The 15208-nt window shown below is 38.3% G+C and overlaps 1 protein-coding gene across 2 annotated transcripts in view; it reads left to right on the top strand.

Annotated features, from left to right (window-relative positions):
• WDR33 (WD repeat domain 33) overlaps positions 1 to 7665 on the top strand; it is a 61273-nt gene extending 53608 nt beyond the window's left edge. The window contains exons 17-22 of one of the 2 annotated variants that reach the window (XM_063442442.1): positions 1725 to 1830; positions 2452 to 2851; positions 3272 to 3435; positions 4598 to 4690; positions 5860 to 6066; positions 6378 to 7665. In XM_063442442.1, the coding sequence (XP_063298512.1) occupies positions 1725 to 1830; positions 2452 to 2851; positions 3272 to 3435; positions 4598 to 4690; positions 5860 to 6066; positions 6378 to 6586 (1179 nt within the window). In that variant the 3' untranslated portion in view covers positions 6587 to 7665. Of the gene's footprint in view, positions 1 to 1721; positions 1831 to 2451; positions 2852 to 3271; positions 3436 to 4597; positions 4691 to 5859; positions 6067 to 6377 lie in introns of both variants that reach the window. The other variant, XM_063442441.1, reaches the window with a different exon arrangement.
• The last annotated feature ends 7543 nt before the right edge of the window (positions 7666 to 15208 follow it).

Below are 15208 nucleotides of genomic sequence, written 5' to 3'. Positions count from 1 at the left end.
CATTATATAGTTTTATAAGGACTGCTGTATTTGAATACATTGTAAGATCAGTTTTGATTTCGCCTAGGCTTGTATTTTAGAGGAATATGCACTTCATTTCAATTGATTTTGTAAAGAGAGGCTATACTTTATATTTATTGTTGCAAAATATATAGCGTAAATAGTTTCTCTAACCAAAGAACAGTGTTTTAATAAAACTGGGTTTTTGGTTAGAATAACCCTATCCTGCTCACTTCGGAGTCCTTTTCCCCATCCACTTAGGACCAGTAGCTCCTTGGCCCCCATTCATAAAAAAAATAGTTGTAGAAATGTATGTAGTTTTCTCAAGCCGTTTTGTGAATGGGGAGCTACTGATTGGCTTAGAGCAGCAGCTGTCCATGGTTGTTGGAGTGTGCACAGTGGTGCTGGTGTGGAGTTTTGGTGTTAAAACATTTATGAACAGTCTAACCACTTAAGGGAATGCTGGTTAGACTGTTCATAAATGTTTTAGCATCATAACAAATTTATTTGGAGTGGTTTAAAAAAAAAAAAAAGCAAAAACTAAAGCAAAAGCTTGCCTTGGTTCCAGCGCCAAAGCCAAGTTCTCCCTTAACCCCTTAAGGGACACAGGACATGTGTGACATGTCATGATTCCCTTTTATTCCAGAAGTTTGGTCCTTAAAGGACCACTCTAGTGCCAGGAAAGCATACTCGTTTTCCTGGCACTAGAGTGCCCTGAGGGTGCCCCCACCCTCAGGGACCCCCTCCCGCCCGGATCTGGAAAGGGGAAAGGGGTTAAATCTTACCTTTTTCCAGCGCTGGGCGGAGAGCTCTCCTCCTGCTCTCCTCCTCCGATCCGCCTCTTCTCCTCCCCGTCGGCTGAATGCGCACGCGCGGCAAGAGCTGCGCGCGCATTCAGCCGGTCACATAGGAAAGCATTCATAATGCTTTCCTATGGACGCTTGCGTGCTCTCACTGTGATTTTCACAGTGAGAATCACGCAAGCGCCTCTAGCGGCTGTCAGTGAGACAGCCACTAGAGGAAATAGGGGAAGGCTTAACTAATTGATAAACATAGCAGTTTCTCTGAAACTGCTATGTTTATAAAACAATTAGTTAACCCTATCTGGACCTGGCACCCAGACCACTTCATTAAGCTGAAGTGGTCTGGGTGCCTAGAGTGGTCCTTTAAGGGGTTAAGCAGAATACTCCTCTGTTGTTGCTTTATAGCCTGTGATTTAATTTTCTTTTATTTTGAGCTGATCTTATCAGATACATAATGTGTAAAATCTTTATATGTCTGTTGTAGGTTGTAGATTTACTTTTTAGAACGGTTTGACAACTTACCTGGGTGTTGGCAAAGCCTCGCAGCCATATGCATTCCCTGCAGGAGAATCTGGTTAGATCTGCTGAGCGAAGCATGACTGTGCAGGGTTTTTGTCATTGTTTGTGAGCATTAGTCTTGGCTTGGTGATGAAATCTGGCTTCTCTTGCAGGACATGATTGGGTGGGAAGCAATGGGACCCAAAGAACTTGTCTAACAGTTTGACAAATCACTTTGGGAACTCCTGGCTGTAGTGGTTATGGTGCTTGGAGTGTTTCTTTAAAACATTCCAAGTAGTATGATTCCACACTCTTAGCATTTTGATTCTATTAGTACATTTGTAATTATTCTTACGGTTGTTTTTTTTTTTTTTTAAACTTCATTTTTCTCTCTTTTTTTTTTTTTCTTGTTTCCATCAGCAGGTTGGTAAAGGCCAGGCCCCAACTCCTCTACTCCCTGGTTTAGCGGGACAGCAAGGCCCACAAGGACGTGTACCACCACTGAACCAAGGGCCTAGTCCTAACAAAGGTGCATATTGGCTGTACTACCTAGAACATGTTTTGTCAATAGCTGATAATACCAAAGGAGCCTGTTAGAAACCAAGCATCTCATGATGTGAAAGACTTGTGTAACCATGTGTTCTAACCCCACAATATATTCTCACATATATTATCATTAACACAATTAGTGAACAGGTTTCATTAGTTTTTTATTTTTAATAAATAACCGTTGTGCATCTGTCATGCTTAAACTCGCATGATATTGCTGTTCATTATGTGCACAATTGATAAAATAAACTTTGTGATGTGTAGTAAAAAAAGTAAGGAGTGCTTACTTCAAACCGTGTTAACATGCTGTCATGTTTGGCCTGCTATACCAAAATCTTAATAAATACATTTTTTTTTTTTTTTTTTAATCGGATGTACCCCAAGAATGGTTTTTAATATATGCATTTATTACTTGGCGAACATATTTGTGCTAACTAAAATTCTATTTGTTGATAAATTGCGATGCTCTCATTTCATGTAGCCTTATTTGCGGTTTAAAAGTAAAATTTCAAAAATAGTTTCTTCAGTATGTTTGTGATCCATGATTTACCTGCCTCTAATCATTATTTAAAAAAAAAAAAAACATATTCTAAAAAAACAGGTGATATTCGTGGACCAGTAACCCATCAGTCAGAAAGGAGACGTGAGCCAAGTCCTGAGCGTGGCCCTTTTAGAGGTGGACAAGAGTGGAGTGATTCACGTGACAATAGAGGTCATCCTGATAGACGTGGAACTCATTCTGATCCACATGAACACCCAGACGATTATCACCCAGATGATCGTTATGGTCCTCGTAGAGAATTTGATGGAAGAGGAGGTGGCCATGCATCGCAGGATGATAAGTGGAGACGTGGAGGATCTAGCCAGCCATATCCTTCAAACCATAGAGATTTTCCAGAACGGGAAAGAGATTCCAGCAGATGGGAAGGGAGGAGACACTCAGAGGAGAGATATTCTAGAGACTCTGAAGATATGAGGTTTCGGGGACAGAGAGATGAAAGGTCGGTAGAGTGATAAAGAGCTCCATTCAGAATATTTATTCTCTAGGGGACTTAACAAAGTTTACACTGACACATGTATTTCCCCTTTTTTCCTAGGTATATGTTCCACATGTTGTAGTTTAGAATTGTGTTTTTGAAATGAAAAGAAATTTGGTTAAAATTATGTCTAATAGTATTGTGTAAGGTATGCCAACTTCTGACCATAGTCATGATGTTGTCTTGTTAAGATATCCAAGCACAGCAGTTATTTAAAGCTACTATAATATATCATAATAATATGCCACATTTGCTGGTCAGATTTGTGTGCATTGTACTTTGCACTGTCTCAACGCAATGCCTGTGTTTATCCTTTAATATTACCTTGGGTTTAAATTAATTTACAAATCACTCAGAAGGTGCATTTATTTCTTTAATTTTTAGTTTTCGCAGAGCTGGTCCTCAAAGACACGAAGGCCGTGGTTCACGAGGAAGAGAGAACTTTTCCAATGCTGAGGAATTTCCACCAGAGGAAAATTTTGATTCAAAGGATGATTCTATAAGAGGGCGAGATGCAAGTAGGGGGCGTGGACGTGCCTCTCAGAGAGGTGAGAAGCATTGCCTTGCATCTAATTTAGAGCAACTAACTATATTTCATTTCTTCATACTTGTATATGTAAGCAAAGTCACTGCACATTACTAAAAGTGTTGCTGACATTTTTGGGGGTGGTTTGTTTTGTGTGTGTGTGTGTGTGTGTATATGTGTGTATTATTTGTTTATTGCTGGGAAGTTTACTAACATGCAATAGTTGTTCCCGATTGACTTCTCATTTTCTAACTGTATGATACCGGTTTTAAAATTGTGCAATAACAAAAACATAATAAAGAGCCCAGCAAATTGTTAATTAAAAAACATATTTAAAATATCTTAAAAAGCAACTGTCTCTTCCAGAGAAGTTAACGTTTCTTGTTACCTCAGTCCAGTAAACACTATTACAGCAGCACTGGCAAAGTATGCAAATTAAAATAAATGAAACTAAAACATTTTGAAACCATTTTAGCTCTCCCAACTTCTAGTTAGCCATTTGACAGGGCAGAGGAACAAAGGAATGGTCACTTCTCAGTAAGTGACAAGTCTTTTAACATCTTTACGAAGTGTGGGACGAGGATCAAATGGAACATATTTTAGTATATACCAGAATAGCCATCAGGCTCCAGACTTATAATATGTCATAAATCCTTATCACTCTGTGACCTCCATAGTGATATTATTTGGTGTGTTGGCTGTTTCCATAAGAATACAAGTTTGGAGTGCCCCAGCATATACGCAGCTGTTAGGAGAGTGATTGTATACACTTCTGGTCAAAGATTTTAGAAATCCTCCATTTTTTTTTAAATTAGGTAGCGTGTGGATGGGGGAAAAAAAGTAAAGTAACCGAGGGACATTTATGAAAAGTGCCATCACTTACATCTAATTTTTAGCACAATTTAATAAATCTGCCTGATTTTTTTTCCCAATCTGTTTCCTCTTTTGTGTCTTTGTCTGAATGCACATGTTTTTTCCCGCAGGACGGATTTTAGACGAAGTGTTACTTTAAGGTCACATTTGAAAGTTTAGCAAAATATCTGTGCATTTTACTTTCTCCCAGGGTTATAAACACTTTTCTTACTGACTGCTCATCTATATTATTACAGGAGTACTCTGCCATATTATGACATTTATCTTTGAAGTAAAACAAAACATGTAATTTTATCAATGTTGCATTGCAGAAGGACGAAAGGGTCTCCTCCCCACCCCAGAACAGTTCGCTGGTTCTGACCGTGGGCCAAATCACCAGACTCGGGATCCTGGTAGAGAAACTGGTATGTATGTCACTATAAATTGTGCAGCTTCACTTGAGGAGGTTAATCTGTGTATTGCAGCCTCTTCTATGTATGGTTCCAGCTATTGAGATCGTTTGTGAAACTTTTTACCATGTCTACTAACAGTTCTCTGGATTTTATTTTGTTAATGTTTTTTGTTTTGTTTCTCTTTTGTTTTTAGTTTTTAAGAATTTTCAAGAGTACATTTTTTTTTTTCCATGTAGTGTACCACTAACACAGCAATTCTATTCCTGCAATATTCTTCTACTCCCTCCCCTGTAACCATTCAAACTCATTTATGTTGTTATAGCAGTGTTTCCCAACCCAGTCCTCAAGGCACACCTACCAGTCCAGGATTTAAGGATTACCCAGTTTTGTCTAAGGTGTTTTTAGAAAAAAAAGAAAAAACACCTTAGACAAAACTGGGTAATCCTTAAATCCTGGACTGGTAGGTGTGCCTTGAGGACTGGGTTGGGAAACACTGCGTTATAGAAGCATTAGTGTTTTGGCACATTCCAGGCACCAACCCAATGTAATTGTAATTGGCTCAGGCCCCATGTTATTGATGTATTTTACTCCACATTCAAATCACTTTAGTTTTTTGATTGTTTGTGGTGTACTCCGTGCTCTTTACCATACCTTCTCTTTCCACAAAACATCTAAATTAGATGGAATCTGAGTTTGTACAGATTATGCCATGAGATATTAGTACAAACTGAGTTGCTGGCATAATTTCACTCCACTCCACTCCACTCCAGTCAATCTCCATCCTCTTATTATTAGTTCTGTTTATATAGCTCCAACATTTCATGCAGGGCTTTACAGCTATAGAAAGGGGATATTTGATAACAAGTAATTGACATACAGAGACAAATGGTGAATAAAGCCCTGCTCAAACAGGCTTACAATCTATGATCTGCCTCCTTTCCTCTTAGCGAAAACTGTCAAATATATTTAGTTGTGGTGGTGCCCAGAATATTCCTTTAAAGCAGGTGTGTAAGAAATGCAAGAGCGATAGACCTTCATGTCACCATTTTGTGTCATCACTTTTAAATGTCATACAACTTGTAAATGTCCTTTACCTGTTTTTCCTAACTTTCTTGTATTGTTATGAAATGCTTTATAGGTAGAATATATAGAATATTCATTTTCTTCTCATCCCCATACAGGAACAGAACACTTTCACGAGAGCCCTCGTCGGGATATTCCCACCCCAGAAAGTCACTCTCCAGCTAGTAGGGAACGTTCATCCTCATTACAGGGGATGGATATGGCTTCTCTTCCGCCACGCAAGAGGCCTTGGCATGACGGGCCGGGGACTCCTGACCACAGAGATATAGATGCGCCTGGAGGTGTACCTGAAGAAACTGGAAAAGGTGAGTTTTGCTGTTGAGCTCACCTCTGGTGAGCATACTATGGCTTGCAGGGGCGAGTAACTTTTCAAAGGCCTGGCAAGTAGCATAGAACTACACATTTTAAGCTGTAATGCAGACCGTGCTGTAACGACCGTATATACTAAAGACTCAAGTTCAAATGTTTTCTAGCAGGCTCAAATCTCTTTAAAACTTTTAGGTTTTTTTTTGTATGTTTTTTATGCAAAATCATTATGCTACATTTATTATGATATGTCAAAGTACTGGTTTTCCTCTTTTATTCTAATGTCATTCACTTTTCCTTTTTGACACAGGTCGTGAGAGCTCAGCTCATTCTTCAAGATCACAAAGGCCCAACCGCTCCAGCTCACAGGAGCAGGATGAGAGTTCGAGGGCAGGGCGAGGGTCAGGAAACTGGAGCAGAGGAGGCTCTGGAACAAACAGCACTATGAACTCCAACCAGTCATGGCGAGGAGGTCATAGGTCTAGTGGGAGCAGTAGTGGAGGTGGAAGGAGTCGGTAGGAAATCCTAACCAGTACTCCAACAGTCTCTTTCCACAAGTCCATATTGGACCAAATATATTAAAACTTTAAGAGACTACAGAACAGTATCCAAACTGTAAAGACGATTTCTGTTTATGGTTCTAAGCTTCTGTACAGTAACAGCCATGGAAATTGAAGCATCGTTCATCTTAAGAAGACCGAATCCTTGATGGAAAACAAAATAACACAACCTTTTTTGTTTTCCTTTTTCATTTCAGTAATTTTCCCCCCTCACTGGTATTACAGTGCTGACATGCACTGTACATCCCTAAACTTTTGGGGATATGTTATGGAAAAAAATCTGTACAGTTTGTCAGGAATTGAGTTGTTTTTTGTTTCTTTTTGTATGCAATTCCGAATGTAATTTGCTCAAGAAATAACAAATGAAAAAGTCTTCTAGAACTTGTTTTACATTCTGGATACGAAAGTTCCTGTTGTGTATATATGAGAGAATTCCTGGATTTTAGGTCAGAATATTATGTTTGCAGCCAACGCATCTGATATTAACACACTGCAAAAGTATGCAATACAGAGTATGACTTTTTATTTCCTATGCCTTTCACTCACTCTTCTCCTTGATATTCTATTCATAAAAGCTGCTGTTTGTAAGTGACTGTCTTAAAGCATAAGAGGAGCAGCTGAACACACAGATTAAATTACATTAAAAAAAAAAAAACCTTTAATCTTGGGGTTCATAAAAGTTGAAAATGCTTTTTGGGGAATACATTATGTGCTCTCCAGTAATTGCTTGGAGAGACTGTTTATCTGCCTCATACCATAAAAGTGCACTGTCTGCCTTCTGATACCTCTCGAATTAATGTTGTATTCTGTGCATAAAGTTTATTGACAGATGGGAGCAGATGGACACACCTTTTCAAACCTGGTGTAAAACTATTTACAGATTCGTGCATGTTTCTATATTCTATGAAAGATGCTTTCCTCTTTGTTTGTTGTTAAATCTGTTCATGTTTCTGAAAAAGTTACATACCTTATTGTCTCCGATAACCTGTTAAGATAAAATAGGTATTGGGAACACAAGGGACTGTTCCTGAATCCAGATTATATCTTGTTTCAATCTTACACTTACAGAAATGTATTGTGAACAGGATTACACATAGGGCGGCATGTCTTGATTTAATCAAATGGGCTTTTGATGTAGGTGAACCAGCAAGTATTTTAAAAGCTTTGGCAGAACTACCAGTCCCTTGATGCTCAGCAATGATGGAAAAGCGGTTTCTCTCTTTTTAGTCTAGAACTACAGGAACAGTATGTTCGATAAAAGTAATCTGTTGAGCATTCCACTACTCTAGCTGGGATCTAGATTTACCTCCTTTACTGCAGTCATTCATTAATGGATTTATTTATTTATTCTTAAAGCACATTATTTGAATCATTACTTCCAACTTTTAATGTTACGCTTAAGGTAGACAGAACCGGAGTGTATAATCTCCGCAGTGATCTCTGGAATAGAAAATTTATTCTCACAAGAGCAACCACTTGAAGTAACCACGTGTATGTTCCTCTACATGTGCAAGCACAAAATGTAGACATTTAGGCACTGGGTTTATTAATACTAAACCCATAAAGAAAAATTGATATTCAAAAATAATACATAGCACATACACATACATTATTTTATGCTAAGGTTAGTTTCATTTTACTGTTTCATTACATTTAATTAGAGAAGCTATCACTCTGTGCATTAAATAGCGATCACTGCATTCACATTGTTTTATACAACTACATTTGCTACACTGTCACACCTTTAGCCAGCTACACAGAGACTAACACATGTACACACTGAGACTGGTATCCACACAAGTACGCAAATAACCACACCTTTACACAGTAATGTCACACACACACACCCACCACACAAACTCCCATACCCATGGATGGCTAAGACGTATCCTTACATGAACTCCTGACATGGACCCAGGCCTTACAAGAACAAGTTGTATTGGTGCATGTCAAGGAAGGGTTCAGCAGAGTCGCTCATGCATTACCAGGTACTCTTAGTGTGCAGGGGTAGTGGCCACTGAAGACTGACTCCCATCAATCTCAGCTGTGCTTTGCCTAATTGAGAATTATAAGAGATGGGGTTACTGTATTCCTGATGCTTTGGATTGTGAGTCCTCTTTCAAAAGTCAGTGGATTTTATTTTAACCCATCCTTCAAAAACTGCAAAAAGGCATAAAATACCAAAATGTGAGCAGGGTTGCTTTCACAGAGTAGTCACTATTGATGTACAACTTGTGAATATTCACTTCTAATTCACTGCAACCTCAGCACACAATAGTTTTCCTAGTGTTCTGGTATGTGGTCACAAGTGATGGGTGACTTATATGGTCTTCTTTTAGGTAATCAGGAGATTTGGTGCAGCCACTTGCAGACAGACAAATAGTTATTTTGGCAATGTAGTAGAATGGGAGATGGTATAAACATACACTGCATACACCTATATAACACATGCTTTTTATAGATAATCTTGGGTGATTCATGAATTAGGATTGCTTCTATCATTGGTATGCACAGCAATCAGATATAATGGCATCAACATAAAGCCTTTACAATTTATGGTGTGAGCAAACACAAAACTCATTTTGTTCAAAAAAACAAAAAACTTTTTTTATATGTAGTTTGAGCCATCAAGCAAAGATTAACAGATTTAGCCAATTATATCACTTTTAACAGGCTGGTCATTATTCCTCATCAGCCTGTTAAAAGATCAATTGCATTCTATGCCTTTAGGACAGGCTAGTTTAGACTTTTAAAGTTACTGAAAGAGTAGGTTACTCGAATTTGGTTTCAGATTCGCTAAGACTAGGTTGACCATCTATGTTTATTTTTTTTATTGGTTACTAAACATAATACAAATAATTCCACAAAACAAGTTGGATGTGCTATTTAACAATCTGTCATCAAAGAATTGCTTCCATGACTGGGCTGGGGGTACCTGGCCTTGTTTTGTCCTGTTGATTTTATTTTAGTGTTACTTACTATAAATCCTGCTAATACGGAGTCCTGGACCTAAAACATTTGCACAAAAAGCTCTGTACAGGCCTACATTGCTTCTTATGAATGTCTTACCTCTAATTTACATCTCTGCCTGGTTTCAGAATACTAGAAACTACAATTTATAGAAATTCCTCTCACCTCCGACTCCTTAAAACTCAAGCAACGTTCAATCCAGCTAAGGAAATAATTTACATATATATCTGAAACCAGCCATCTGTTTCCTTTTAGTTGTCTGATGGGCTTCTGTAACAGATTCACAATTTTGATCTCTTCATTTTGTTGCTCTTAGTAGGGTTTTAGACATAAGTAAAAATTAGAAAACAGGTAAAGTACCAGCGCTAATACGTTTTTTTAAATTTAACAATATAAAAAATCCCACTAATGTTCAGCTGCTGTATCACCCAAATCTTATCTTTCAAAAACAAAGTATAGCCATTGTGTAGGTGAAGCGCTATATAAATGGGTAACCAGGGTGTAGAATAAATTCCGTGTAGTGGAGAGCAGAAATATAAAAAGATACCTGTGTGGTCTAAAAATCACAATGGTTCTTAAGTGGTTTCCTAAAAACATAAACAAGAAAACCAAAACATAGTGCAAACTGTAATACAGAGAGATATTTTTAGGAAAATGCAAATTTCCCACTCACACTTTAAGGAGCTAATGGGGTATAGCTCAATAGAAGCGCTTTCAGAGTCCGTTAAAGGCGACCCTAATCCCTTCTTTAATAATATCTTCCTCTCTTGTATTCTGGAATGTATAAGGGAGAACACCTCTGGTGCAATAACGTAAGTTTTATATGTAATATAGAATAAGGGAAATGGGGTACTTACAAACCCAGAGCCTTCCACATCGGGACAGATATAGGAAGAACTGATCTGTTGGCTGATTACAGGCTGGAGCGGAACTTGATGCCGGATAGTGTTCTCCGTTATACATTCCAGAATACAAGAGAGGAAGATATTATTAAAGAAGGGATTAGGGTCGCCTTTAACGGACTCTGAAAGCGCTTCTATTGAGCTATACCCCATTAGCTCCTTAAAGTGTGAGTGGGAAATTTGCATTTTCCTAAAAATATCTCTCTCTGTATTACAGTTTGCACTATGTTTTGGTTTTCTTGTTTATGTTTTTAGGAAACCACTTAAGAACCATTGTGATTTTTAGACCACACAGGTATCTTTTTATATTTCTGCTCTCCACTACACGGAATTTATTCTACACCCTGGTTACCCATTTATATAGCGCTTCACCTACACAATGGCTATAAGTAACAGTTACTTAATTGTTTCCATAATTCATCAGGTGTCTGAAGACATTACTGTTCTTTGCTATTTTAAATATCTCTCTTCAGAAAATGCCTTGTTTACAATACAGATTACATTACCTCTACGATGATGGGATGGTTTCCATGGCAGCATTACATGTTGACAATTAGGCCAGGATTACTGACAAAGTAAACTGAATATATTTTATTCTTTTAAATCATCCAGAAAAGGTTAATTTTCATTCATTTAGAAGTATTAAAAGTTGCACAAAACATGACTTTGTGTAAATTTTTAGGGAAATGTGATTTATATACTTTCAATATTATTTCTTGATCTAAGCCGAAGTTAATGCCATTCTGGGCTCCGGGATGGTCACTGCAAAGCGAAGTTTGAAAAAGGAGTATGACATATGGAAACAAAATGGGCTAAAAAAAAACAACAAAAACATACTAGCATTGAGTGTTGACTGTGAGATTGGTTAGATAAGGATACTTATTAGAACCGTCTTTTTGGGTTTATTACATTTGTCTACACCTGCTGAAATCCTATTCCTTGAGCGATTAAAGTAACTACTTTAGTTTTTTGGTTTTCCAATTTTCGATCCATTATTTATTATATATCAACGTGTTTAGAATTCTGGCATGGCAGTCAATACTTCTGCAATATACTGGAATCTGCAGGTGAGTTATTTAATTTGTTTCATGGTTTGGTGTTGGTTTAAAAAGAGCTGTCCATGTGAATTAAAACCTAATAAGATTCTCTTTGTCTCTCCAGGTCTCCAACCAATCTCCTCTTGCTTTTACTAAAAGGAAATGGAGATGGAAAACCCATTTACTAAATTCAGTGGAAAGACACATGAAGGTAAGAAGTCATACAGGTGATGATTACATTAGCCACTTATACCTACATCTGAACAGTTTAAGTAACATTGCTTCCTGCAACTGGCCTCTGCGTGTTCTGCTGGCAGGCCATTTATAGCTTTTGCCCATGCAAGAGAGCTGTGATCGCCATCTCTGTGCCTAAAGCACGCACTAACAGTTGTTTCCCACAATATTTAGTTATCATGAAATGGGATAAATTAATGGAGCTGGGGGTAGGGGGAAAAGAAACGGGAAGATAAGAATGTGCAATATCAGAAGAAAGAAGTTACATGAAGGAAAGAGCAATGGAAATAAGAACCACAATAAGCACAGTGCAATATCAAACAAAGAAAACATTACTGAGGTGGGGAGAGTTGTGTTGATTGTACAGTTAGAACATAAGACTGGTTTAAATATAGTCTATGAACTGTTGTATGGTTTATCAACTGCAATAAAGGAAATGGTTTTGTTTCACATGTGTTGCCCATTTTTAAGTGTCTTATTAAGTTACATTACTAGTTTTATAACTGACTGACTGGTTTACACAACCACTGCAGCTTTTCCAGGATTTGATGGAGTACTTGGTTTTGGTTGGTTGAATACATTTGACAGGTGCACTGTTGATAAACTTGGATTTCTTTGAGCCTTATACAAATTGCCTGGCCAGTCGAGTTTCCACGGCAAAGAATGGTGCTTTTTCAATATATTTTTATTTGTTTTGTCTTTTTTTCTGTTCTGGTTCAGACATGCAAACTTGTAAGCACACACTCACAGGCAAAGATATACACATGGATATTTAAACACACCTTTATATCCAGGCAGATACTCAAGGATATACACATATACGGACAGAAAAGAGAAACACATGAGAAATTGTAACACTTCTTTTTTGCTTCTTAATCAGTGAAAGGATGTGCTGGGCTTGATAGCTCACTCGTGTTTGGTGATTATTGAAAACTAATGCCAACCTGCCAATCGACCCTTCTGTCAATTCAGTGGAGCTTTTCCATAAAGGGACACTATAGTCACCTGAACAACTTTAGCTTAATGAAGCAGTTTTGGTGTATAGAACATGCCCCTGCAGCCTCACTGCTCAATCCTCTGCCATTTAGGAATTAAATCCCTTTGTTATGAACCCTAGTCACACCTCCCTGCATGTGACTTGCACAGCCTTCCATTAACACTTCCTGCAAAGAGAGCCCTATTTAGGCTTTCTTTATTGCAAGTTCTGTTTAATTAAGATTTTCTTATCCCCTGCTATGTTAATAGCTTGATAGACCCTGCAAGAGCCTCCTGTATGTGATTAAAGTTAAATTTAGAGATTGAGATACAATTATTTAAGGGAAATTAAATCTGTTTGAAAGTGAAACCAGTTTTTTTTTCATGCAGGCTCTGTCAATCATAGCCAGGGGAGGTGTGGCTAGGGCTGCATAAACAGAAACAAAGTGATTTAACTCCTAAATGACAGTGAATTAAGCAGTGAAATTGCAGGGGAATGATCTATACACTAAAACTGCTTTATTTAGCTAAAGTAATTTAGGTGACTATAGTGTTCCTTTAAACATGCAGTGAGGTTGTGGGTCAAAGTTGTTCTGCTTGAAGCACACATTGTAATGACACTGATACGATTTGTGGTATAGTCTTCTATAAAGAGCACATGGTGCAGTTGCTGTTGGAACCCTGCAGATCATGGATGCCTGGTCAGCTGCACCTTTCTCCCTGCTTTACAGACAATCCTGTTTTTTTTCCCTTTCTAGTACTTTGGTCCTGCAGTTACCCCAGGCCATTGTGCCAAACACCCAGTGGTTCTTGTATTAAATCTCGCCATAGTAGAGGTTTTACTCTTTGAGGGTGTACTTGTACACTTGGGAAACTGGAACTTAATGGTTAGCTGATCTACCCCACCACTTAAACCATTTAAGTGAAAAGTGTAGCGCTAAGACAATTTTTATACAACTTACGCCTCAAGATTTCAGGGGATTGTTTTCCACATACATGTAAGTGAAATATACTACAAGATAGCGTAAAATTGTTTAAAATGTCTACATTTAAAATGTGTGGTGTTGCACATAAAACTCACATTTGTTAGAGCCTTTTAAAGATATAAGCTCTAAACAAAACAGCTTCTGTGCCTTTAAATAGGTGGCAAAATCAACCTTCTTTTTGGACCAGACTAGTAGAAATGTTCTTCACAGTGAGTGCATATAGAAGAAAAAAAAGCAAAGAACCTGGGTGCAATCAATATTTACAGGTGAGTGAATACCCCCAAAATAATGTAAAATTGCTCACCTTTTCTGGAGCCTATTAAATAATGGACTCCAAACTTTGCAGCTTGGTATCAAATTGTAGGGTGACACCCCCTTTAGAAACCAGGAAGAACACAAATGCTTCAAGGAATGGACTGGGAAGATTTCTTCAGTGATGAACAAAAGGGATTTATTTAGGTTTACGTAAAAACAACAAGTATTAAAATTGAACAAGCCTTTCCTCTGTTATGTCCAGTCTTCTCTAAGACGCGTCTCGCCGATAGACACCAATTGAGAAAGCCCTATTGGCGAAGAAGATGATCTGGGTGTGAATATTGACTGCACCCAGATTCTACCAGTCTAGTCCTAAAAGAAGGTTGATGTTGCCACCTACTTAAAGGCATGGAAGCTGTTTTGTTTAGAGCCTATATCTTTAAAAGGCTCTAACAAATGTGAGTTTTATGTTCAACACCACACATTTTAAATGTAGAAATTGTAAACAATATTTCACTATCTTGTATTATCTTTTATTTACATGTATGTGGAAAGCAATCCCCTAATTTCCGCTGCACTTTTCACTGATATGGTTTAGGTGAGGGTGGGGTAGATCACCTAACCATATAAGTTCCAGTTCTAGATTTTTGGGGGATATCCACGGAGTGTTACACAGCTGCTTTTCACTAGGCATGTGCATGGGAAAAAAATTTGGTTCGGTTCGGCATTCCGAAATTCGGGATTTTCACAATTCGGGACTTCGGCACTTCAAGACTTCGGAACTTCGGCAACTTCGACACTTCGGAAATTCGGCAACTTCGGAACTTCGACACTTCGGCAACTTCGGCACTTAGACACTTCGGAACTTAGACACTTCGGAATTTCGGGACTTCGGCACCTCGGGACTTCTCTTGCAGCCGCTTGGTAGATAACTCCCTAATTCCCACGGTATCACGGTGTTATCTACCAAAAGGCTGAAAGACCTAAATTGGTCTTTCAGCCAAATTTACTAATACTAAGTAAAAATTACTTAGTATTAGTAAATTTTGCCCCTACTCACTATACCGCGAGTAGGGGCATGTCTAGTAAACAGTGAACAGCCTGTGACTGCTCACTGTTTAAAAAAAAAAAATAGTGCCGGCCCCCACCCCTGAGCGGCAGGTGGGGGCCCTAAATACTAATAAGGGGGGGGGACCTAATGTCCTCCCCCCTGGCCCCCACC

This window comes from Pelobates fuscus, chromosome 2 (genome assembly GCF_036172605.1).
Source record: "Pelobates fuscus isolate aPelFus1 chromosome 2, aPelFus1.pri, whole genome shotgun sequence".
Lineage (NCBI taxonomy): Eukaryota > Metazoa > Chordata > Amphibia > Anura > Pelobatidae > Pelobates > Pelobates fuscus.
This window is presented reverse-complemented; position numbering and strand designations above follow the sequence as displayed.